Below are 27,021 nucleotides of genomic sequence, written 5' to 3'. Positions count from 1 at the left end.
TGCCCCTTGGTATGGCAGTGGGAGAGCATCAAAGCCTCACAGTTGTTCAGTGCTTACAGTAAGCCTGATGGCATGTCTCAGTCTTTACAAGAGCCAAGAGAGGTGGATGCTGTAGAGATGAGAATGGTGTGGCTCAGCAAGGCTGAGGAGTGGGTGCAGCCTCTGTGGTGTAGATCTCCTTAGACCTTCTTCAGCACCAAGGAGAGTGCCTTGAATTATTCAATCGTTAATGTTTTCTAAAAACAAAGATATGCATAAAGACCTATTTTCACGGAGTCAGGAGTCAAGAGAGATAGTCTGTTACTTTGGGTGTGTCCATTTTTAGATTACTTCATCTATTGCTTACAAAAAGACCGCTGAATTTCTAACGTAAATGTGGTCTAGGCCTATGCGTCCCCATTTCCCTGATGGACTTTTTCTAAGCCAATGTACTAGCTCCTCAGACTGAAAGAAATAAGAGTTTTGCTGACCCTGTTTTGAGAGTAATTACTCAACATTTGATAAGAAGGCATCATAGGTTTCCCCAATTCAGGTAACAAGAGTTCAGGGTATCAGAAGGGGTTCAGAGACCTGTTTGTGGGTGCACAATTTTCTATCCCTCATATCTCTGTATAAGAATATCAAAGTGTAAAAATGTGATTCTGCCTTGAACTTCTTCTACTCACATGGGTGAGATGAAATTTTAAATATTAATGTTTAAAGCAGCTGAGAAATAATCAACTAACTATATATAATATAAAAAGACAGTTCACTTGAAATCTGAGAAGAGAATGTAAAAATGCAGTACTTATGTTTGAGGTGTTTTTCTTACTTTCAGATTCTAAAGGTTGAGAACGTTGGGTGTGATGTGACAATTCATTTTGCACCAGCCCCACTGTCAAGGCCTTCACCCAAATGTCTGTGTTGAGGTCCCAGACTTCAGAAAAATGAGAGAACACGTCAATCAGGATGACAGAGAGAAACCCCAAAGCCATATGTGAAAGTTGATTTCTCCACTGGCCAGGCAGCAGGAGTCTGAGAGCCTCGATTTAACAGTTTGAATTTGAATTTAATAAAGCCTCAACCAGCTGCAACAAAAAGTGAAAGATTTCTGAAAAGTAACACTGATAATTGTGGATAAATTCATTGTACTAATTAATCTTACTCTAACAGTAAAGTAATTCAAGTATCTTCCACTGAACAGGGCAACATAATGGACAGTGAAATATACACCTTCCATTGGTAAAGATTATAAATTAAAATTTTGATTTGTGTTTCCTTTGCTTTCAACTTTTAGTATAACCCATGGAGATTAAATTGGTCATTAGAAGGCACACTACATACAGTTTGGTACCTGAATACAATGACAAACAGACATACATTATTTTTAAAAGTTTTTCAGTATTTCACTGCCTGATTTCTTATTCTGTGCAAGAAAATTGCAGTTTTCAAAGCATTTGATTTTGCAATGACTTATAACTAATTAATAAGCCAATCTTAGAATGTGTCTTTTAGCGAACGTATGTTCTGATTCATGTTGGCAAATATGTAAGGATGAAATGTTGGTTGTCAGGTATACATATATTCAGCTTTAGTAGGCACTGCCTAATAATTTTCCGAAGTATTTTAACAATGTTAATTAACATATTGTAATGTTAATGTTATAAAGAATAATGTTTTCTCCTTTTCTGCTGATTATTTGGGCTAACATATTGCCTTCTATGTTATTTTTTCTTGGAAATGTGGCCTCTATGAAATGAATGTAGATGCTTTTATCCCATTGATCATTGAACTCTGTTCCTAAAGGGAGTTGACATCCTCTGTGGCACTCTCATCTGGAGACAGATATCCTGAATCTTACCTATTTTCTTCTCTTATTAGTAAGATATTTAAACTCTTTGTGTTTCGTTTTGTCACCTGCAAAATTGAGATAATAACAGTTCCTACCTGATGGTGATGTAGTGTGAAATAAATAACGTTATATATAAAGTGCTTAGAAAAGTACTAGACACAGTGTAAGGGCCTGAATTATGGGTTAAATCAATAATTATAACTGCAATAAACTGATCAGTGGAATACCATTTTATTTGTCATTTTTCTCTTGGCTGACTTGCCAAAAAGTAATAAAAGAAGGTGTGCTAGCTACTTCTGGGAAATAGTTGTCTCTCTTTAAAAAGAGAGAGATGCCTGGTCACGGTGGCTCCTATCTGTAATCTCAGTGCTTCAGGAGGCTGAGCGGAAGGATTGCTTGAGATCAGGAGTTCAATACCATTCTGGGCAACATAGCGAGACCCCTGTCTCTACAGAAAAAATACCAAAATAGTTAAGTGGACATGGTGGTGCATGCCTGTAGTCCCAGCTACTTGGGAAACTAAGGCAGGAAGTCTGCTTGAACCCTGGAGTTTGTGTAATTACACACTCCATCCTGGGTAGGAGAGCAAGACCCTGTCCAGAAAAAAAAAAAAAAAAATAGAGAGTGAGAGAGCTGCATGAGGAAAATATTTTTGCGCTGCTCTCACTACAGATTGGAAGTTGTCAGGTGTGGGCACCATATCTGTTATCTCAGCAGCCACGTTTGATCATGAAGAGACAAGAGTGAATAGAAAGCCAGAATCCCAAAATACCCCAATTGGAAAGGAAAGTCTGGTTTCCTGAAGACGCCAGAGATCTGTGGACACAACTTGCATTGACCTGCCTTTGCATTTACTGTTAAGTACCCAGTAATCATAACTGTCATTAACCTGTTTGTTAGGTGTGCCATGTCTTGTAGTCAATGTATCCTAAGTGATATAATTCAAAAGCCAGAAGGGGTAAAGACATCCCAAGGTATGTAGGAAAGATTTTTCAGATGTGCCATCACTCCTCCTCCTCACTCCTGAAGACAGGCCTCAGGAGCAAGCCAACCGTAGCATTCTATACAAATGTACAAGATTGCAATCAACATCTCCTTCATTCTTCCTTCCCTCTTTCTTCCTTTGCTGGCCTCTTTTCTGCTCCTCAAGCACACCATGCATCCTCCTTCCTTAGGACCTTTTCACTTGCTATTCCCTCTGCAGAAAGTTGTTTTCCCCAGATGACCCACGCCTTTCTCACTCATGTTCTTCAGGAGTTCAAACATCACCTGCGGGACAGGCGCCTTCTGTGTGTAAACTAAATCAAGTGCAAGCACTTCCCCTCACTCTCTATTGTCCTTGCCTTGTTTGATATACATCGCCACACTCATCACAACCTGATAATCCATTAATTGTTTATAGCCTCTTCCATTATATTATTAACTCTAAGGAACTTTGTTGTTTATTTTTTGCTGTATCTCCAACATGTATAAGAGTGCCTAGTACATAGACGGTGAACAAGAAAAATTTGTTGAATAAATTTCTTCAACAGACATGTATTAAACACCTACTAGATACCAGACACATAAAATAATTAATTAGATCTGATGAGCTATCAGTTTGATACAGTTAATTTGAAAAATAAAGATATCTTAAGGGAAGCTTAAAAATCATATTCTAGATATAGAATAAAATGCATTATACCACTTTAAAATGCATTTGCCCTTTGAAATAAAAATATAAATAGCAAAGAATTAGTGTTGATTAATGATAGTTGGTGATTTATAAGAGCTCCCTATTACTGCAAATTCAGTGCTTCACCAGCTTCTGAATTCTCAGACAGATATAAATTAATTTCTATTGACAGAAATAGCAAAGTCTTTATTCCTGGGTCTGAAAAAGGAGTTTATTTTAGACTAAGATGTTTCTGCATATGATTCATTTCCTAAAGCCCTGAATATTAAGACAGTCTATGGTGTGCTCATAAAAACTCTGCTTTGGAATCTCACTTTGGCATTGTTTGATACCTGTTTTCAGGGCCTGTACCTTTCTGGGCTTTTGACCCCAAACCTGACTATAAGATGCTGAAGAGCTGACACTATACCTTTGCATTTCTTGCAGGCCCACAATGCATCCTCAAAGTGAACACATGCAGAAAGTCAGCACCAGGGACGTGCTGAATCGGGAGGAGGCACTGCTCAGCAGATGAGACCTAGGCATGGAAATCAAACAACTCAAGGTGAGATTTCTTCTCTGCCTCTTACTATCTGTGTGACTTTAAGCAAGCCTTGTCTCTTTAAGCCTCAAGGTCTACATGGACAGAACACATGTAAAAAAATCAATATTGTTCTCCTTAATTCACTCAAATTAATAGAAAAAATAAATAGATAAATATTGTCTAAAACAAATAATACCAGTCTCTAATTCCGATTTTCTCCAAATGACTATTTCATCTTCAGTTACACCGTCTGACTTCCAGAGCATGGATTTTTGTTCCAGAAAAATTTCCCTTTAAAGCCTGCCTCATATCACTTCTAACAGCGCTTTCTTCTCTTTTGCATTTTCTGAGTATTCTCTTAATCTAAGTTTCTCTATCAAGTTTTGTCGCCTAATTTCTATTCTTTAGAACATTCTGCATTCATCCAGTGGACATCCCTATAAGGACAATTTAGAGAACTGGCTATCCATGAATTTTTTTTTCCAGCAAGCCACAGATCTATACTGAGTAAGTATGATAGTGCCTCAAAAATACACAATTCTGTACACATTCACCTCAAGGCTTGACATTTGGGTATCTGTTAGAAATACATATGTTTTCTACTAATACTTTTTAAACTATCCAAGTAGATAACAATACACCCAGAACACATACAGCAAAATGTTTGCAAGAGAATTCATGTGAAATGCCAGGAACACTTACGCATATCTTTTTTAGTTTGCAGGCTCCTCTCTGAAAAAAAGAGTCTAAATGGCTCACGTGCCAAGGAGAAGAAATCTCTACAAGTTGCAGCATGAATTAATGTGTCATGGACCTTCCTATAGAGAAGTCAATTCTTAAAATTAGAAATCAATTTCTGACCCAGGAAAATGAGTTGGAAACAGGTAGTAACCAAATATCTCTATGGAGTATTCTTTCTAAGACGGGTGGGTGAGGTGTGTAAATTTTTCAGGCTAATTTAACCAGCTAATTTAATGCAAAACACAGCTTATTGTCTTAGGATTTTTTTTTCCATTGAGAATCTTTTAGCAGTTGGTGATTGCCTCTGAGATTTTAATATCTTTCTACTTTTATCTGCTTTATTTACAATATTTATATACTCCCTAATATTGCACTTTTAGGGGCAGATAAAGGGGCAGGTGAATGGCTGGTCTCATAAGCACAAAAATGACATCCATTCTATATCTACATTTACGTCTCTTCTATACATTCACATCTCTATATCTATCTATCTATCTATCTATCTATCTATCTATCAACCTATCTATCGTCTATCATCTATCAATTTACCTGCCTATCTATCCTGTGTCTGTCTTCTACATCTACATGCATACCTTTTCTGTATTTATACCTTCATTCATATTTGTGTTTGTGTATTCTACAGCTATATCTACTTTATATATTCTACATCTGTATCTAAATCTATATTTCTCCATCTATGTAAGTTTTTTGGTTCTCCACTTCATAAATCCTGTTATGGCCTCAATGGTGGACAGAGCCAAAAAAGGATTTTGGAGCCAAAAACATCCTTTCAAATGTGGTTTGGTTGTAAATATAGAAATAGTGCAGTTTCGCCACTTCAAAACTACCTGTTGGACATTTTTTTCACCTCTGAGGATGGAGTTTGACTGGCAGTGAAATTGACGGCTAAAGAATTTAAAATGATTTTCATAATTCTTCTTGAGTAGAGATCTCACCTTAAATCCTGCTGAGCTGATCAGTGTATTTACATTATTGGGATATTAGAGATTAAAGTCACATCTATTGCAGCAGCTCCCTGGCGTGAACTTCCTCAGAAGGGAAGTAGAAGCTGAGCTTAAAAAGAAATTCTGTTTATATGCTGGATTACATTTATTGATTTGCGTATATTGAACCAGTCTTGCATCCCAGGGATGAAGCCCACTTGATCATGGTGGATAAGCTTTTTGATGTGCTGCTGGATTCTGTTTGCCAGTATTTTATTGAGGATTTTTGCATCAATGTTCATCAAGGATATTGGTCTAAAATTCTCTTTTTTGGTTGTGTCTCTGCCAGGCTTTGGTATCAGGATGATGCTGGCCTCATAAAATGAGTTAGGGAGGATTCCCTCTTTTTCTATTGATTGGAATAGTTTCAGAAGGAATGGTACCAGCTCCTCCTTGTACCTCTGGTAGAATTCGGCTGTGAACCCATCTGGTCCTGGACTTTTTTTGGTTGGTAAGCTATTGATTATTGCCACAATTTCAGCTCCTGTTATTGGTCTATTCAGAGATTCAATTTCTTCCTGGTTTAGTCTTGGGAGGGTGTATGTGTTGAGGAATTTATCCATTTCTTCTAGATTTTCTAGCTTATTTGCGTAGAGGTGTTTGTAATATTCTCTGATGGTAGTTTGTATTTCTGTGGGATCGGTGGTGATATCCCCTTTATCATTTTTTATTGCATCTATTTGATTCTTCTCTCTTTTTTTCTTTATTAATCTTGCTAGCGGTCTATCAATTTTGTTGATCCTCTCAAAAAACCAGCTCCTGGATTCATTTATTTTTTGAAGGGTTTTTTGTGTCTCTATTTCCTTCAGTTCTGCTCTGATTTTAGTTATTTCTTGCCTTCTGCTAGCTTTCGAATGTGTTTGCTCTTGCTTTTCTAGTTCTTTTAATTGTGATGTTAGGGTGTCAATTTTGGATCTTGCCTGCTTTCTCTTGTGGGCATTTAGTGCTATAAATTTCCCTCTACACACTGCTTTGAATGCATCCCAGAGATTCTGGTATGTTGTGTCTTGGTTCTCGTTGGTTTCAAAGAACATCTTTATTTCTGCCTTCATTTCGTTATGTACCCAGTAGTCATTCAGGAGCAGGTTGTTCAGTTTCCACGTAGTTGAGCGGTTTTGAGGGAGATTCTTAATCCTGAGTTCTAGCTTGATTGCACTGTGATCTGAGAGATAGTTTGTTATAATTTCTGTTCTTTTACATTTATTAAGGAGAGCTTTACTTCCAAGTATATGGTCAATTTTGGAATAGGTGTGGTGTGGTGCTGAAAAAAATGTATATTCTGTTGATTTGGGGTGGAGAGTTCTGTAGATGTCTATTAGGTCTGCTTGGTGCAGAGCTGAGTTCAATTCCTGGGTATCCTTGTTGATTTTCTGTCTCGTTGATCTGTCTAATGTTGACAGTGGGGTGTTAAAGTCTCCCATTATTAATGTTTGGGAGTCTAAGTCTCTTTGTAGGTCACTCAGGACTTGCTTTATGAATCTGGGTGCTCCTGTATTGGGTGCATATATATTTAGGATAGTTAGCTCTTCTTGTTGAATTAATCCCTTTACCATTATGTAATGGCCTTCTTTGTCTCTTTTGATCTTTGTTGGTTTAAAGTCTGTTTTATCAGAGACTAGGATTGCAACCCCTGCCTTTTTTTGTTTTCCATTTGCTTGGTAGATCTTCCTCCATCCTTTTATTTTGAGCCTATGTGTGTCTCTGCACGTGAGATGTGTTTCCTGAATACAGCACACTGATGGGTCTTGAGTCTTTATCCAATTTGCCAGTCTGTGTCTTTTAATTGGAGCATTTAGTCCATTTACATTTAAAGTTAATATTGTTATGTGTGAATCTGATCCTGTCATTATGATGTTAGCTGGTTATTTTTCTCGTTAGTTGATGCAGTCCCTTCCTAGTCTCGATGGTCTTTACAATTCGGTATGATTTTGCAGTGGCTGGTACCGGTTGTGCCTTTCCATGTTTAGCGCTTCCTTCAGGAGCTCTTTTAGGGCAGGCCTGGTGGTGACAAAATCTCTTAGCATTTGCTTGTCTGTAAAGTATTTTATTTCTCCTTCACTTATGAAGCTTAGTTTGGCAGGATATGAAATTCTGGGTTGAAAATTCTTTTCTTTAAGAATGTTGAATATTGGCCCCCACTCTCTTCTGGCTTGTAGGGTTTCTGCCGAGAGATCCGCTGTTAGTCTGATGGGCTTCCCTTTGATGGTAACCCGACCTTTCTCTCTGGCTGCCCTTAACATTTTTTCCTTCATTTCAACTTTGGTGAATCTGACAATTATGTGTCTTGGAGTTGCTCTTCTCGAGGAGTATCTCTGTGGCGTTCTCTGTATTTCCTGAATCTGAATGTTGGCCTGTCTTGCTAGATTGGGGAAGTTCTCCTGGATAATATCCTGCAGAGTGTTTTCCAACTTGTTTCCATTCTCCCCGTCACTTTCAGGTACACCAATCAGACGTAGATTTGGTCTTTTCACATAGTCCCACATTTCTTGGAGGCTTTGCTCATTTCTTTTTATTCTTTTTTCTCTAAACTTCCCTTCTCGCTTCATTTCATTCATTTCATCTTCCAGGGCTGATACCCTTTCTTCCATTTGATCGCATCGGCTCCTGAGGCTTCTGCATTCTTCACGTAGTTCTCGAGCCTTGGTTTTCAGCTCCATCAGCTCCTTTAAGCACTTCTCTGTATTGGTTATTCTAGTTATACATTCTTCTAAATTTTTTTCAAAGTTTTCAACTTCTTTGCCTTTGGTTTGAATATCCTCCCGTAGCTCGGAGTAATTTGATCGTCTGAAGCCTTCTTCTCTCAGCTCGTCAAAGTCATTCTCCGTCCAGCTTTGTTCCGTTGCTGGTGAGGAACTGCGTTCCTTTGGAGGAGGAGAGGTGCTCTGCATTTTAGAGTTTCCAGTTTTTCTGCTCTGTTTTTTCCCCATCTTTGTGGTTTTATCTACTTTTGGTCTTTGATGATGGTGATGTACAGATGGGTTTTTGGTGTGGATGTCCTTTCTGCTAGTTTTCCTTCTAACAGACAGGACCCTCAGCTGCAGGTCTGTTGGAGTACCTGGCCGGCCGTGTGAGGTGTCAGTCTGCCCCTGCTGGGGGGTGCCTCCCAGTTAGGCTGCTCGGGGGTCAGGGGTCAGGGACACATGCACACGTATGTTTATTGCGGCATTATTCACAATAGCAAAGACTTGGAACCAACCCAAATGTCCAACAATGATAGACTGGATTAAGAAAATGTGGCACATATACACCATGGAATACTATGCAGCCATAAAAAATGATGAGTTCACGTCCTTTGTAGGGACATGGATGAAATTGGAAATCATCATTCTCAGTAAACTATCGCAAGAACAAAAAACCAAACACTGCATATTCTCACTCATAGGTGGGAATTGAACAATGAGAACACATGGACACAGGAAGGGGAACATCACACTTCGGGGACTGTTGTGGGGTGGGGGGAGGGGGGAGGGATAGCATTGGGAGATATACCTAATGCTAGATGACGAGTTGGTGGGTGCAGCGCACCAGCATGGCACATGTATACATATGTAACTTACCTGCGCGTTGCGCACATGTACCATAGAGCCTAAAGTATAATAATAATAATAATAATAATAATAAAAATTAAAAAATCAAAAAAAAAAAAAAAGAAAATGAAAAAAAAAAAAAAAAAAAAGAAATTCCATCACCTTGAAGTAAGGCCACATTCAAGGTGTCTTTCAATGCTACTGATGCATCAAGCCACTTGTCTATTTTATCTCTAGCTAGAGAGAGACAGATAAGTATCTATATTCACAAATCTATCTATATCAATCTGTCTGTCTATATATCCCTCCATCCCTCCATCCATCTGTACATCCATTTGTGCATCCATCTACCTATCTAACTGCCTACCTATAGACATCTATCTATCTATCTATCTGTCTATCTATCTATCTATCTATCTATCTATCTCTATATCTATCTATATATCTATCTGTCTATACATCTATCTATCTACTTACCTACCTATATATATCTCTCTCTATCTACCTGCCTACCTATACACCTGTCTATGTATCTATGTATCTATCTATCTGCCTTCCTACCTATTCATCTCTCTGTCTTTCTATCTACCTATCTACCTACATATACATCTATCTGTCTGCCTGTCTTTCTGTCTGCCTGCCTGCCTGTCTGTCTGTCTACCTACCAACCTACCTATCTATACATCTATATATCTATCAACTATGTAGTTGAGAAACTGGGCAGGCAAACTAGCTAATTTAAAGCATAAATTCAATCATGCTGTTCTTGTGCTTAGAAGCAAAATGACTTCCCATTTTGCTTAGAACGAAATCCAAACTCTCCACCACGATGTGCCAGGCCTGTGTGACAGCTCCTGCTTCTGCTGTCTGCTTTGTGCCCTTCTCCTTCACCCATCCTTACAGCTACAATAGGCTTCTCTCTGCACACCCAGTAACAGAGAACTTTTAGTTGGCATCAGACCTCTTTGACAAGGTGACAGTTTAGCCAAAGGAATCCTGCACGAAGAGAATCTGGCCCTGCAGCAACAGGGCAAAGGTTTTTCAGCCTTCGAGAGCAGCCAGTGGAAAGGTCCTGAGGGGTCAGGAGCCCAGCAGGCATTGCAATGCCCGTTGCAAACTCAGATCATTCTGCTTAGTGCTCTCCACTCATCGCTATCTGAAATTGCCTGGATCATTTGTTTGTTGCCCGTCCCACTCATGTAAGTTCCATGAAGGAGGAGACTCTGTTTGTCTTGTCTGTGTCATTGCCCAGGACCCTAAGCCTAAAAGCCTGCATATGACACACTAAGTGCTCAGTGAATGTCTGGGGAATAAGGGAGCTGCATGATTCTTTCTTTCTTTTTCTTTTTCTTTCTTTCTTCCTTTCTTTCTTTCTTTTTCTTTCTTCCTTCCTTTCTTTCTTTCTTCCTTTCTTTCTTCCTTCCTTTCTTCCTTTCTTCCTTCCTTCCTTCTTTCTTCTTTCTTTCTCCTTCCTTCCTTCCTTCTTTCTTTCTTTCCTTCCCTACCTCCCTCCCTCTCTCCCTTCTTTCCTTCCCTCTTTCTCCCGAGACAGGGTCTCACTCTGTTGCTGAGGCTAGAGTACAGTGGCATGATCATGGCTCACTGTAACCTCCACCTCCTGGGCTCAAGCAATTCTTCCACCTCACCCTCCCAAGTAGCTGGGACCACAGGTGCATGCCACCTTGCCCAGCTAATTTTTGTAGTTTTTGTAGATACGGGGTCTCACCATGTTGCCCAGGATGGTCTCAAACTCCTGGGCTCAAGTGATCCACCTGCCTTGGCCTCCCAAAGTGCTGGGATTACAGGTGTGAGCCACCATGCCCAGTGGGACCTGCATCTTTCTATGCACAGACTTTCCAAATTCAACCAAAGTAAACTTGTGGCTGCTCTCCATCCCTGTGTTCCCAACCTATTGCTGCTGGTTTCTTTGCAGAGTCCCTTCTCTTGTTGCCTCTTGTCTCTACCCTGGAGAACCAGGTTCACGTCTTAGCTATTACACAGCCTCACCTCACTTCCAGAGGTAACTATAACCCTTTGAACACCTGGTTGGCATCTCTATTAGCTGCATTTGCTTATACAACTTACTTGTCTGGGTTAGAATTCTTGTTTTTTTCACTTTCTGCATAACTTTGGGCAAGGTGCTCACCTTTCTGTAGTACGGTTTTCTCACCTGTACAAATAGAGAGCATAATAGTACTTACCCCATAATGTTGTTAGGAGGATTACATGAGCTAATACACAGTCTACCCACAGAACTGCAGGCAGATGTCACGGTGGCCCACGAGCAGGTCCAAAAAGGACCCCTGAAGCTTAAAAGCATCACAGAGCTCAGCATAACCAAGCAGAATAAGAAAAAGAAAGACCAAGACACAGTGAAACTCAAGTGATGGAATGAGCAAAAAGATTAAGGAGCAGAAGCAGTGTGGCCAGGACAAGTGGACCCCAGCCCAGGTGGCCTTCAAGAATCTGCAGGAGAACAAATGGAGAGGATCCTGAAGAAAGCATCCAAAACCTACAGGCAGAGTGTGGACTTCAGCAGACACCTGCTGCACACACTCAAGGAGCATGATGAGGTTCCCGCAGCCAGCTGGACAATGTGGCCTCCACCCTGGGGATGGAGCAGTAGTGCAGGGAAGTGGGAGTCCACATTGGAGTTGTGTCTGTTTCCTTTGGTATTTTCTAGAAACATGGCTTTGCATGCACCCTCGAATCTCCTGCTGCGACAGTGCTTTTCAGAGCTGTCGCATTCTGGAACTTGATTAAAGTGAGACACCTTTTACTTAGTTTAGGTTTCTTGGTGGCACATAGAAAGTACACTTTTCGTGTAGATGGGAAGTTTTAAAAGCTTACCCAGAAGTAAAGGCCACTTTTGTGTCCATGCCCCGTAAAAATGTTTTTGCCCTCCAGTTGCATCTCACCCTCTGAGGCCAGCGAGCTGTCTTCGCCTGGATGAGATGAACTCCAGAGGATGAGGGGCTAATGCCAGCGTGACCTGTAGGTGCAGACTCCTGTGAGACCCGGTGTGGGTGCCCTTCCAAGCATCCTCCAACTGTTCCCTGCAGGCCCCAGAAAAGCCACTTGCAGCTTTGTGGTCCTCCGACGGCCTCCTCGGCCACCTGGCCGGTGAGGCAGTGCAGCCCGATAGCAAAGCAGCCATCTAAGGCAGGGATGGACCGTGCGCCTCATGCCTTTCTGGGTTTGTCCCCCCAGATTCCCTTTCCAAAAACTCCTAATGGGCATTGCCCATTGATTGCCACTTTTCTTTGTAATGAAGCCCAGACATGGGCTGCCTTGGCCCTCAGCTCAGAACCCCAAGGAGCCTCTTGAGTTTACTCAGAGCTGACAGATCACATGGGGCTCTTTGGCATCCCTGTGCCCTAAGGACACCTCAGGGGTGACAGAACCAGGACAGAGCCCCAGCACAGACAGACACGGGTGCAATCAAATGGTAGAGCCCAGATACCAGTGCTGGAGGGCCAGGAGGGCCTGTGTGTGCCAGGTGAGGGTCCACCTGCATGTGCTATTGGGAAACAGCATCTCTTTGGGGAGAAATTGTCTCTGTTAATGTAGATATTTAAAGAATAACAAACGCAGAAGAGAAAACCCAAGTGTGGAGTTTGGAGTTGTCTGCAAACTGTAGAATAAAGCAAAAACGAGTTATTAAAAAGTGAGCTCATATAGACAAATAAGTTAGAAAATTTATGTATTATCATAGCTTGATAGATATTTGCTTTTAAAATTATAATTGTAATAATCATAGTGCTTTGAATCATCAGTCCTTTGTATAGTCTTCACTCTCATCAGACTAAAATACATTTTAGTACAAATGAAGGGGTGGCATTTCATTTATTTTAGAATATTTTCACAGATTTCATACATCTGGCAAAATGTAATTATATGTTAAATACATATCTCATTTCCACATTTAGCGTATAAGAGGAAAATTATTTGAGGTCAAAATTCCTCTTGAAATTCCTTTAAATCAATGGTAAATTATAGCGTATGCATGTATTTGTGTACGTAATCCTTTTAAGTAATAACTATGCCTCTCAAAGTGTTGAAAGTCACTGAGTTAGACCAAAAATTTAATGAAACAGAAAACAACACACAGACAGGTAAGAAGCTGTCCAGTCCTCATCATGAATCGGGCATATTGGAGAAGCCACACGTGTTCCTTCTTGCCTGCAGGGTTGACTCCATTAGGTTCCACTGTTAACCTCGGCAGACAATCCTAGATTATCTTGTGAAGATTAAGGAGATCATAGACAACACCTTGATAAAGACTGAGTTTTAATGCTGGTGCTTTAATTATCCTTTTACGCTACAAAACCATATGAAGCAAGGTATTAACATTTAAGTTTTTTTTAAAAGCATCAAGAATTCCAAAATCAGGTACAAAATCAAAAGGCAGATTTTCAAACAGAATCTTTGAAAAGTGGTTCTTCAATGCTTAAAGGATCTCACCCTTTTCCACAGCAGAGAAGTGTCAAGAGAAGTGAGCAAGAAAAAATTTCTTTGGACAGAGCTTGGTGAAGAGACATCTTTGTGTTTAAAGGCAATCTTGAAACTCATGGGCACTGTGGTCTGGGATCTGAGTCCTGCTTAGGATGTGTGAGGCTCAGAAAGGGCTGGTTTCCTGTAGGACATCAGAGCTGGGAAGTGCTTCTAATCCTAGAAGGGACCTGGGCTGTCAGAAGGTACTGGAGGAAGGAGGCTTCATGTCCTGTGCACCAGAAATGTGTAAGTCCTGGGCTGACTATGACATTTGGCATTTATTGTCCAAAGAGAGATGTGTTTGAACATGAGCATGTTTGCTATTGATAATTATGCATAAAAAATAGACAAGGCTGGTAGATAAGCCAGGCAATCAGAACCCTGTGGTCACTCTAGCCATGCAGAGAACCGGCCTTGCAATAGGGCCTGGGCAGAGTCTGAGTGGGGTGGATGAACAAATACAAGCAGTTGTGGAGGTTCAGGAGGGGTCAGCAGAAGCACACTATGCATTGCTCAGGGGGATCGCCATCTGCGTGCCCTACAGGGTACCTTCCAGGAGCCCATGAAGGTCTACAGAGAATGAATCAGACTGAAACTTCCACCAGACCAGAGACCTCAAGCCAGCTGAAGACAGTATGTTACAATCTCTCCCGTCTCTTTGGTGTCCTTTCTTCCCTTTCCTCTCCCTTCCCCTCACCAACCCTGGAAAGATTAGAAACCCTGGAAAGAAGAGAGGGGAGAGAGAAGAGAAACTTTTCCCACCGTTTCCCATCAAAGTCTTCCAGTCTGAGCTGGGAAAAGAAATAATTTAATGTAGAATTGTATTTGAAATTTTCTGTAACATTTTGAGTTGATTATTCTAATTTAGACTGTTTGCAACTTTTAGGGGAACACAGGATTATTATTAACCCTAAGAGAGGTGGTGGAAAGTCCTGGGCTAGCTGAAATTTTCGTCCATTTACAGGAAGGATTAACTTATTGGAGAAAATTTAAGGGCTCAGGGCGACAAAATAATTGCATTTTAATGATATCCCACAAATTGTATATTCAGTGTACCTGTTGCTAGTGATTTTCTTGTGTTTCCATTCCTCCTATTAACAAATACTTACAAAATATTGTGTGAATCACTTTCTTTAAGAAATATAATTATGACTTCAGCTTACTTAACACATGTTTAAAGTTCAAAGCATTTGTGTAAATGATTTCATTAATCTAATTCTTTTTTACAGTAAAAACATAATCCCTCTGGCTTAATACAAAGAAAATTCCCCTTAAAACATTTTGAAGATACTAAGAAGTCTGATGTATATTAATATCTCCCTCAGCTTCCTACAAGTCAGTTTCAAATACTTTTTACATTTTACTTTCAGGCTTCAGACTGTGACAAGAGGGTCAACTTGGTGAATAGAAAACTACCCTGCATTGAAAAGAATGCTTCTGGATCCACATCCTAGGTTCAGCTTTTATGAGCAGTGGGGCTCAGGGGAGGGGAGATTTACTAAATACATGATCCGGAGGAAGAATAAAAAGAATAGTAATAAAGAACAATGCCTTGAAGATTGTAAACACTGAAAGTTGTTGGCTGAGTTTTATCTTATCATGTAGGATTTTTTTTTTTTTCATCTTAAGTGACAGAATTGCAGCAGGAACCAGCTCAGAGCAGAAGTTGTCTGGGGCTGTTTCTGGGAGGCTGGATGTTGGGTGTGGAGGTGGGGAAGGCAGGGCCCTGAGTCCCAAAGACTGGAACGAAGCCAGTGTCTTCCTCTCCCTTCCTGGTGATCTCAGCTTGTCTGGTCTTGGTTTGGACTCCTTTGTTACCACAACAAAGTCTTCTCCATAAGATTAAACAGCACTCATCTCTCTCTCCAGCCTTTGTCTCTGATGGCAAGGCTGAATTTACTCTAGTTTCAAACTTTAAAAACCTAGAGAGAGTCTCAGAAAGGCCTGGCCTGGTTTCCATGCCTATCCCAAATCTATCCTGGGGGAACAGACAGCTAAGATTGTCCAGGTTGGGCCAGGTTCCTCCATGGGGTCAGAGGAAGGATGTGGTGCACGCTGCTGTAAAAACTAAAGTAGAGGTTCCTCTTCAAAGAGACTTTCCTCCCCATCTAACTAGGAATAAATAGTAACTTATCTTAGAAGCAAAATTTATTCAAAGACCTGTGCTAACATTCTTAAATATCTGCTAGCTGTAATAAAGAAATCAATGTACTTTATGTTCTTAGCTCCCACAATTTAGCCTAAATATTTCCCCTGGCATGCTTATACTGGACCAAGCAAGCATTAGGTCATAGCCTGTTCCTCTTCCTTATTTGGAGGTGTTTTTACCTTTCTCAGCATTCCACAAGTTACTTCCGCCTTCCTTTGTTCTCCTCTGCCTTTGCCTCTTTTAAAAAGTTCTAAGTTGCTAGCCAATCAGGACAAATACAGAATCGGAAGTCCTATTGCAGCCAATAGAAAATGGACATAGCAGTAGGGTGGACACGTCAGGTTATAAATGACCCTGTCTCCTTTGTTCAGCATACTATCATGGCAAAATTGCTGGCGAGTGTACTCTTTCTGCAGAAAGTGAAAAAATGGCCTTGCTAAGAAAATTAAATTTATGTTCAAGTGCTATTTCTTTGCAACATCAGGGAACAAGCATTTCTAACACTGCTAAGAAAAAGGAGAAAAAAGCCTTGGAGTAGGATCAAACAGAAAGTTGGAGACTATTAGATTTCAATGTAAGTCCACTCAACAAGCCTTTGAGTGTCTACTGGAGGCAGGCAGATGCTGCTGTTTGCTAAGGATCCAAAGATAAGAAAGGCATGAGCATACCCCTTGCAGATGGCACACATTCACTATGAGAAGCAGAGCTTTCACCCAACAATCACAGCACACTGTGAGGAGCTAGTGTAAACATGTTAGAAAGCAGCACTGTGGCAGTTCTCAGAAGGGGTTGGTGGTCCCTGCCCTGGGCAGGTAGGCACCAAGGACCTCCTAAGAGTCTTGATTGAGGCCTTGTAGGGTAACAGTGTCCCAAAGACAACAGTAGGAGTGGCTTCCAGACGAGGCATGGAACGGCATGGCCTCAGGCAGAACCTGAATTGTCCCAAATTTTGGGATTAAAAGGAGTAAGCAGGAAAATAGAAGAGTCACACCTACTCATGGATAAATGGGCAGGTGTTAGCATGGAGGGTATTGCCGCCATGCTAAAGAGCTGGCAACTTGTTTCCGAGCATGGTTAAAAAATAAGCTGGTGATAGGACTACCATGAAGAATAATAACAGAGCCTCATAACTGTGGACTCTGGATAGGCATCGTGCTTTGTGTGTTTCACCCCTTGAACAGGTGCTGTTCTAGTTCTTTATTTTATTTATTTATTTTTGAGACAGAGTCTCACTCTGTCACCCAGACTGGAGTGCAATGGTGCAATCTCAGCTCACTGCACCTCCGCCTCCCCAGTTCAAGCAATTCTCCTGCCTCAGCCTCCCGAGTAGCTGGGACTACAAGCACGAGCCACTACGCCCAGGTAATTTTTGTATTTTTAGTAGAGATGGGGTTTCACCATGTTAGCCAGAAGGGTCTCAATCTTTCGACCTTGTAATCCACCCACCTTGGCCTCCCAAAGTGCTGGGATTACAGGCGTGAGCCACCGTGCTGATCAAGAACTGGCTATTTCTTAAAGCATGCATGTGTATGTAATAACAGTTCATATTCATGGAGCACCTATTCCACGCTGAGTCTGCATCTGAATTGGGTGGTCTGCATCTGAATTGCTAATTAACTGCCAAAGACTTAAGCGTGGTTGCACAGAAAAGGATTAAAGTACTCACATGCAAAAAAACAGTTACCGATTATGACAGAGCTTTGTGTCAGGCCTTGAAGAGAGCAGGAAAAGAAAAAAGAAGAAAAACAAATGGGAGAAAGCGTACACCAGGATGAAATAAGCCACCTTAATAATCAGAAGTTGACTTCCGGAATCCATTTTTAATGTGAATTATTGATATTTTGAGCAGATCCAATTTTGTAGCTATTTTGAGATTTTTATTTTTATTTTTTTCATTTCCACGATGGTAACCAAAGAGGGAAAATGTCTAAGTGCTGGCTTGACAGCATGGAGATTTTTTAAGGATCCTCTTTGGTTTCTGACTTCTGAATTTTAAGTATCTATGGGAGCATTAATAATAAATCCATCTTTGCTGCTGACATTAATGGCAATGCCTGATCCTAAGGCACAGAGTTCACCTTGGCCTTAGAACCCCAAAGAAAAATTCCGTTTGTCTCTGGAATAAGAGGCGCAATTACAGGGAGGAAAAAAAATAAATGCCTGCCTGACTCCAGAAATTCTTTCCATGGAGAACTTTCGTGATTAAGTTTCTAAACAAGCTTCACTGCAGATGTTCTGGGTATCTCTGGATTCATTTCTTCCACGTGTTTTCTGGGATGTGCTAATTTGTGAGAAAATACTCTCCTCCCTACCTTCTCTTAGCTACATGGTGTATATAACCCATGCCTTTGGAGGAATCAATTTTATACTTTGTGAAGGCTTCAAGACAGGATATTGGTGAAAAATGAGGCAGCAGAGGGGGTGGAGGGGATGTATTAGTCTCTTCTCATGCTGCTAATAAAGACATACTCAAGACTGGGTAATTTATAAAGAAAAAGAGGATAATGGACTCACAGTTCCACATGGCTGGAAAGGCCTCAGAATCATGGCAGAAGGTGAAAGGCACGTCTTACATGGCAGCAAGCAGGAGAAAGCGTGTGCAGGGGAACTCCTCTTTATAAAACTATATGATCTCATGAGACTTATTCACTATCACAAAAGCAGGGGAGTTTCTGGGCCAGAGTGAACGCTTTCATCTACCTCAACCTTTTACTTTAATAATACACACAGGAGATGGGAGAAATTGAGTACTGTCACTCAACTTACTGTTTTCAGCTTCTTAAATTTTTTCCCAGGTTTCTCTCCTTAATTCCTTCAGTTCCAAAATAGATGAGGGCCAAAGACAATATTTACAGCTAAGCTGCTCAGATGCCTCAGTGAAAAGAAAGAAAACTCTCTTACCTCTGCCCACAGGGCCAGCCTATTTGTGGGTATAAAGTCTGGGCTGTCTAAGAAATGTGAAAGGAAAATATCTTGGGCCCTTTCAAGCTGGGAACTGCTTAAGGCAAACCTGCCTCCCATTCTGTTCAAAGTCACCCCTCTGCTCACAGAGATAGATGCATATCTGATTGCCTCCTTTGGAAAAACTTATCAGAAACCCAGAAGAATGCAACCATTTGTCTCTCACCTACCTGTGACCTGAAAGCTCTCAGCGTGAGAGGGGGAAGCTTGCTTTGAATTGTCTCTGTCTTTCTGGATGGATTTAATGCACTTCTTACATATACTGATTGACATCTCATGTCTCCCTAAAATGTGTAAAACCAAGCTGTACCCCGACCACCTTGGGCACATGTCATCAGGACTTCCTGAGGCTGTCACCAGCGTGTCTTCAACCTTGGCAAAATAAACTTTGTAAATTAACTGAGACCTGTCTCAGATTTTCTGGGTTCACAGAAATTTTATACAAAAGGAAAAAAGAAGTTCCCTTTAGTAAAAATCCTTGTTAAAATATCTCCCATTGCATCTTAAGGCTGTATATTTTCCTTCCTATGATGTTGGTGAAACTTTTTCATGGCCCACATCCATTTGAGAGACAGGACTAGCTGGATTTCCCAGGCCAACTAAGAATCCCTAAGCCTAGCTGGGAAGGTGACTGCATCCACCTTTAAACACGGGGCTTGCAACTTAGCTCACACCTGACCAATCAGATAGTAAAGAGAGTTCACTAAAATGCTAATTAGGCAAAAACAGGAGGTAAAGAAATAGCCAATCGTCTATTGCCTGAGAGCACAGCGGGCGGGACAATGATCAGGATATAAACCCAGGCATTCCAGCCGGCAATGGCAACCCTTTTTGGGTCCCCTCCCATTTTATGGGAGCTCTGTTTTCACTCTATTAAATCTTGCAACTGCATTCTTCAGGTCTGTGTTTGTTACAGCTCGAGCTGAGCTTTTGCTCGCCATCCACCACTGCTGTTGGCTGCCGTGGCAGACCCACCACTGACTTCCATCCCTCCGGATCCAGCAGGGTGTCCCCTGTGCTCCTGATCCAGCAAGGCACCCGTTGCCACTCCCGATTGCGCTAAAGGCTTGCCATTATTCCTGCATGGCTAAGTGCCCGGGTTCGTCCTAATCGAGCTAAACACTAGTTACTGGGTTCCATGGTTCTCTTCCGTGACCCACGGCTTCTAATAGAGCTATAACACTCACTGCATGGCCCAAGATTCCATTCCTTGGAATCCATGAGGCCAAGAACCCCAGGTCAGAGAACACGAGGCTTGCCACCATCTTGGAAGTGGCTGCCACCATCTTGGGGGCTCTGGGATCAAGGACACCTTGCTCATCCTTGAATGAGAGAATGTCTGGTCCAGCATGATATTGTAACATAAACATGGTGAGTGCATTTTCTTTTCCTTGAATTCCTTCACCATTTACCTAAATTTTCATTCTAACATTCTCGAATGGAGCATAGTCAAAGTGAATGTCCAGTAACCAAGCAACCTGAGGGATGGAGAAGGATTGGGACTGCCAGTGGTCTGGGTAAGGAAGTTGCTCTGTTGCTTTGTCTTGTCTGTGTTTGGGGTTTCCCCTGCTATAGGGAGCAGCTGTCTGAATCTGGATTTTGGTCTGGTCTGGCGTCCATGCTGGACAGCTCACATGGCCAAGTTCAGCCCCTTTCATTATTTCTTTCTGACCCAGTAGAGAGATGGCTGGCCATTCTTGGCTGGCCCCTGCTGTAGGTCCTGGGAGCCCTGCCTGGGACTTTCCATCACTGGTCTTTTATAAGCTGATCATCTTTGAATGAAAAGGGCTCCCCAGTGATGTGAGACACCTGCCTGGTGGGCTGCCCTCTCCATGTGCCCACTCTCATTCACAAACACAGCAGTGGGTTCAGCCAAGATCTCTGTGCCAGCTGATGCTCTTTAGGGTGCAGGTTTCTGAAAGTCCTGCTCAAACTGGTTTCAACAAAACAGAAGAATTTACTGATAAATAGAACTACAAAGCCCAAGAGTAGAACTGACTGACTAGACTCAGGGGCCGGAATACTGTATCCAGTCTCTTTCTCCTTCTCTGTGACTTTGGTAAATATTAGATTTCATTTTCAGATTCCACTCACCATCTCAGGCGTCTATGATCCATATGTTACTGATACCTGAGGAAAAAATGTAATATCTTTATCTGATAATTACTTAGGAGTCCCAGAACTCACACTAATAATCAGCTCCACCTATCGAAAATTCATAATAATCAGCTCAACCTATTCAAAATCCCAACACTTAACGGTGGTCACCATGGTCAGATGGACGGAGTGAAGAGGATTGGAGAAGCCCCAGTCATGTGCCTCCTGGTTCCTAATGACAGCAGCAGGGAAGAGGGTGGGTTTTTGATGCTCTAATTGGTCGGAAGGAAAGCCTCATTCAAATCCCCATGTAATAAAAATAACTAAATCAAAATAAAATTTGGTACTGTGAGCCCAACAAATGAGTTGAGACATGAACATCAACAACAATTGTCTGCCCCGATAGCCACTAATTACCTTTGGGTGAGGCACCTCCGTTTTGCTGGAAGAGGTTCTGCCGCTTGTGGATATGGATGGTTCTCTATTCTTGTTATCAGCCCATGAAAGTGATACCGCTCTGATTAGTGGAGGAACACCAGGTTCTGCGTCTCAAGTCAAATTAGAAGAAAATGACAGGGACACACGTGGAGTAGTTTTAAGGAGCAGAGAGTTTAATAGGCAAGAAGGAAGAGAGAAGACAAAAGGAAGAAGCTCCCCCGTACAGAGACAGAGAGGGGGTTCTCCAAAGCCAAAAGAGGAAACCCGAAGTGGGGTGGATACTGGCCAGGTATATGTAGAGGCTGGAGGAGGCAGTGTCTGATTTTCATAGGGCTTAGGGGATAGGTTTCACTAGGCATGTCATTTAGGTAGCCCTGGAAGAAACTGACCCTCCTACCCTAGCCTTTTAATATGCAAATACAGGTCGCCATGATGTTCTACACAGGTGGGGTTATGTGGGGGTGGCCATGTTGCCAGGAACATGTGGGGCAAGGGCAAGAAGGCAGTGGAAATCCCCATGTGTGGGTGGACCTAGTTTCTAATGGCTCACATTTGCTTATCAAAGGTTGCCCACCTGGCTCTAACAGCTGGGGCTTTCCAGCTAGACAGGAAATGTCTTTAAAAATGAAAATTTCTGCAAACAGGGACAATTTGACTTCCTCTTTTCCTAATTGAATACCCTTTATTTCCTTCTCCTGCCTAATTGCCCTGGCCAGAACTTCCAACACTATGTTGAATAGAAGTGGTGAGAGAGGGCATCCCTGTCTTGTGCCAGTTTTTAAAGGGAATGCTTCCGGTTTTTGCCCATTCAGTATGATATTGGCTGTGGGTTTGTCATAAAAACCAAACACCACATATTCTCACTCATAGGTGGGAATTGAACAATGAGAACACATGGACACAGGAAGGGGAACATCACACTTCGGGGACTGTTGTGGGGTGGGGGGAGGGGGGAGGGATAGCATTGGGAGATATACCTAATGCTAGATGACGAGTTAGTGGGTGCAGTGCACCAGCATGGCACATGTATACATACGTAACTTACCTGCACATTGCGCACATGTACCATAAAACGTAAAGTATAATAATAATAATAATAATAATAATAAAAATAAATTAAAAAAAAAAAAGAAATTAGGCCTCCTGGCCAGGCATGGTGGCTCATGCCTGTAATCCCAGCATTTTGGGAGGCCGAGGTGCGCAGATCACCCGAGGTCAGGAGTTCAAGACCAGCCTAGCCAACATGGAGAAACCGTCTCTACTAAAAATACAAAATTAGCCGGGTGTGGTGGCGCATGCCTGTAATCCCAGCTACTCAGGAGGCTGAGGCAAGAGAATCACTTGAACCTGGGAGGCGGAGGTTGCAGTGAGCCGAGATTGTGCCATTGCACTCTAGCTTGAGCAACTAGAACGAAACTGTGTCTCAAAAAAATAAAAAAATAAAAAACAAGAAAAGAAAAGAAAAAAAAAATGAAAATTTCCCAAGTACTCCTTTTTATCTCTATCCACCTAAAATAATTTCTTAATAACTCCTACCACAAAAGCATCCTCCTTCTTTAAATATTTCCTTGTTTATTTTACTAGAGAAAAAGAGCTGGTGTTGTCACCATTGTTCAATTTAAAGACCTAATTGGAATGACTCAATTTTACACAATTTCTCAGAATGGGTATCAAATTCCCTGGCTCCATAATCCACATAAAAAGAGAGATTAGGGTGTTCGGCACCTTTTGTAATATGCAAAACTAAAATTCTGGATGCTATTAATAAGATAGTCCTTTCTTTTTCAGACTGTCAGAAACTTTACAGCCAAACAAAGATTCTGGTTTATTTTTCTCAAGGAAAGTGGAGCTGATGTTGGAACTGCGAGGAGATCTAGACATCATCGGAAACAATTCATGTCATGATGTCAGAAATCTCCTTTCTTCTTTAGTTCTGACAATGCGATATAAAAGAGTATATATTTTATTTAAATTTCTATCTTAATTCAGATACAATTGATAAATAAAATTGTAGACATTTAAGGTGTACAACATGATGTTTGGAAATACATATACATTGTGGAATAATTACCAGAATCGAGCTATTTAACATATCTCATCTCACATAATGTGAGTGTGTGTGTGTTTAGTGAGAGCATTTAATATTTCAATCCTTAGCAAATTTCTAGTATATAATACAGCATTATTACCTATAGTCACAATGCAGTACATAGATCTCCAGAACTTATTTATCCTGCATAAGTGAGATTTTGTACCCTTTGACCAATATCTCCCTATTTTCCTTTCCCTGTGGCACCTGGCAACCATCCTTATACTCTCTGCTTCTATGAAGGTAATTAGTTTTAATTCACCTCCTGGGGTAGCAGTTTCAGTAATCAAACACTCACATTCCTGCATTGATTAGCGAATGCCTAATTAGAAAGTCCACAGTCCAGAAGTTCCCGCTAAAGCCTGTCAGCTGTTATTTTCTATGTCTGCTCAACACTGGAGGTCTCACTAGCTAGTGTAATTCATCTAGAAATGCTTTTTCCTTGGAAAGTTTAGTGGTGTGTTCTCTAGCAACATGGATGTAGAAAATGGGCTTTCATTGATGAGAAAGGCAGATGGAATAAACTGAATCAGTCACTCCCCATACCTGCAAAAGAGGGTCTCACCATCTCATAAGCCCCATACTCTATACTTGTAGGGAGAACACATGAAGTCAAACCCCTAAACCACCCTCCATCCAGTCACTGAGATGGCAAATTCTGGTTGCCAGATGCCAACTGTGACGGATTTCTTCTTTTAGAATGTTGTCATAGCTGTCTCATGGGCATCTTTTAGGGCAGGTGTTATGGACTGAATTGTGTTCCCCAGGACTCATGTGTTGAAGTCTTTGTTTTTTGTTGTTGCTGTTGTTGTTGTTATTGTTGTTGTTGTTTGAGATGGAGTTTTGCTCTGTTGCCCAAGCTGGAGTGCAGTGAGGTGGTCTCCACTCATTGCAACCTCTGCCTCCCAGGTTCAAGTGAGTCTCTGGCCTTAGCCTCCCAAGTAGCTGGGATTGCGGGCATGTGTCACCACACCCAACTAATTTTTGTATTTTTAGTAGAAGCGGGGTTTCACCATGCTGGCCAGGCTGGTCTCGAACTCCTGAACTCAGGTGATCCACCCACCTTGGCCTCCCAAAATGCTGGGATTAGAGGCATGAGCCACCACACCAGGCCTCATGTGTTGAAGTCTGAACCTCCAATGTGACTGTACTTGGATATAGGGCCTTTAAAGAACTAATGAAGATTAACTGAGGTCCTAAAAATGGAGCCTAATCCAGTTTAATTTGTGTTCCTAGGAGAAGAAGAAGAGACATGAGAGACGCGCACAATGAAAAAAGACCAAGCGGGGACATGGTGCGAAGGTGGCATCTGCACGCCAAGCAGAGGGACCTCAGAAGAAACTGAGCCAGCCAGCACCACACCTTCATCTTTGACCTCCAGCCTCCAGAACTGTGAGAAATACCTTTCTGTTGTTTAATCCATCCAGGCTGTGTCATTTTGTTCTTGCAGCCTGAGAGACCATTACAGAATGTGTGGTTGGATCACTTACAAGGATAGAAGATCTGGGTATCATACAGTTTACAGAATGTATGGACCACTGTGTTCCTATTGATAATACGTATTAATTATCGAATACTCATGTGTATGGCAGAATTTGTCCTGAGGCTTTATTTCCTCTTAATCTGATTGTGAAGTCAGAGAAAAGGCTAATCCCTTGCCCAGCTCAAACTCTGACAGCTATGTAATATTATTTCAAAAATGGTTGTTCATGACTCAAAGGGCTGAGGCTACTTCATGGCATTTGCTCTTTGACTCACCTGGACAATCTCTAGAAATGCACCTGAACTCACCTGATGAAGTGCCCAATATTTCTCATTGCTCTGGGGAGCTGGGGTTTTTTTAGCATGGAAATGAGATGATAATGAAGCCTGAGGTCTTCTTGAACTCATTTGGTTGGCTATCTTGGCTCTAAACAGTTTCAGCCAGTCTGGTTACAAAGGGAACTTTTTATTGCAGGCATCCTTAAAGAGTAGCAGAGTTAGGATAGGGTAGAAATTCAGCTATGTCACATAGGCATTATACTAGGTAACACTAACACCAGGGAAGAAATAGTAACCTTCTCACGAGTGGGGCACTGTCACCAAGGAGATGGTGGGGTGGAGCTCTGCCTACCAACCAAACCCTACATCAAGACTTTATTCTCTTCTTATGCTCTAGAATTTCACAGTAGTATTGGAGATAGGACATTTCCTTAAAGAAAGATGGAAAGCTAAAACAGGTTGCTATTGATCCACTGGATACAAACAGCTTGCATGCCTGCAAATTATTCTGGTTGACTTGTGCCTAGTCCTGTTCATACAAGGACTTCAAAGACTCACCGGTTCATTCCGGAAACACAGACATTTAAAAACCTCCCATGTTGGCCAGGCACAGCGGCTCTGTAATCCCAGCACTTTGGGAGGCCAAGGCAGGTGGATCACTTGAGGTCAGGGGTTTGAGACCAGCCTAGCCAACATGGTGAAACCCCATTTTTATAAAAAATAAAAATTAACCAGGCGTGATGGCGGATGCCTGTAATCTCAGCTACTTGGGAGGCTGAGGCATGAGAATCGCCGAAACCTAGGAGGTAGAGGTTGCAGTAAGCTGAGATCATGCCATTGCACTCCAGCCTGGGTGACAGAGCGAGACTCTGTCTTAAAACAGAAACAAAAACGACAACGAGAAAACCTCCCATGTTCTTAGGCTCTGGCTCTGTCCGGGACATCTGCTGTCCATAGGGCAACCTGAGGGCTATTTCCCAGCCACTAATTCCAGAGGTTTCCAGAGGGTTTTGTTCCCTCCTTCTCTGAACACTGCAGTCCATCAGGGTTTCAAGTAGTCCTGGTTTCCCAAAGTCTTTGTTGAAACGTAAAACACAGGACATTTGACCAAACAAAACAAAACAAAACAAACAAACAAAGAAAAGAAGAAAAGCCCCTATCCTAATGCCACAGAGACCCCAAAACAATTCAGCAAATGCATCAGGCCTCAGAGAATCAAATCAACTCTTTCAGCCTCTGCCAATGGCCATTCTATCCGTAAGTCTCAGGCAAAATTCCCGGTGGGAGGCAAATGAAGCCGTGTCTACACATCTGCTGTCCTCCCTCCCACACACCCTCTCCACTTCCTTCCTCGGTAGGTCACAATCAAAACACCTATGCAAACTTAGTGATTCTTTATAATTCTTATCCATTGAGCCTCTCATGCTGTGCTTTATCAGTTTTCCATGACAACGAGACACTCGCAGAATAAGCTAGTGCTTGGGACAACTGAAGATGAAAAATAGATCATTGGAGGTTGTGATCTAGCAAGGAAGATTAGGTTTATACCTAGAAATATTAGAAAAGCAGGAGCCTAGAGAGCCAGGGTGTCACCATTTTAAAATTAACTCCATCTTTAAACTCGCAACACACATTCCTTGCCAGTCATGACCCGTGGTCATAAGATGTTTACTGCTGAGGAAACAGCTTGGCAATGCCTGCAAGGACAAACTCCTACAACAGCAGAAAGTC

At 41.7% G+C, this 27,021-nt stretch overlaps 1 protein-coding gene across 1 annotated transcript; it reads right to left on the bottom strand.

Moving 5' to 3' along the window:
• Positions 1–1,028: 1,028 nt before the first annotated feature.
• LOC129010778 (uncharacterized) lies at positions 1,029–25,856 on the bottom strand. Its single transcript, XM_054445271.1, is given in 6 exon segments — positions 1,029–1,067; positions 3,916–4,023; positions 12,220–12,417; positions 21,420–21,519; positions 25,284–25,358; positions 25,849–25,856. Coding segments are annotated over 6 exon segments (528 nt in total).
• Between the last annotated feature and the right edge of the window lie 1,165 nt (positions 25,857–27,021).

The sequence above is a fragment of the Pongo pygmaeus genome, chromosome 10, assembly GCF_028885625.2.
Source record: "Pongo pygmaeus isolate AG05252 chromosome 10, NHGRI_mPonPyg2-v2.0_pri, whole genome shotgun sequence".
Lineage (NCBI taxonomy): Eukaryota > Metazoa > Chordata > Mammalia > Primates > Hominidae > Pongo > Pongo pygmaeus.
This window is presented reverse-complemented; position numbering and strand designations above follow the sequence as displayed.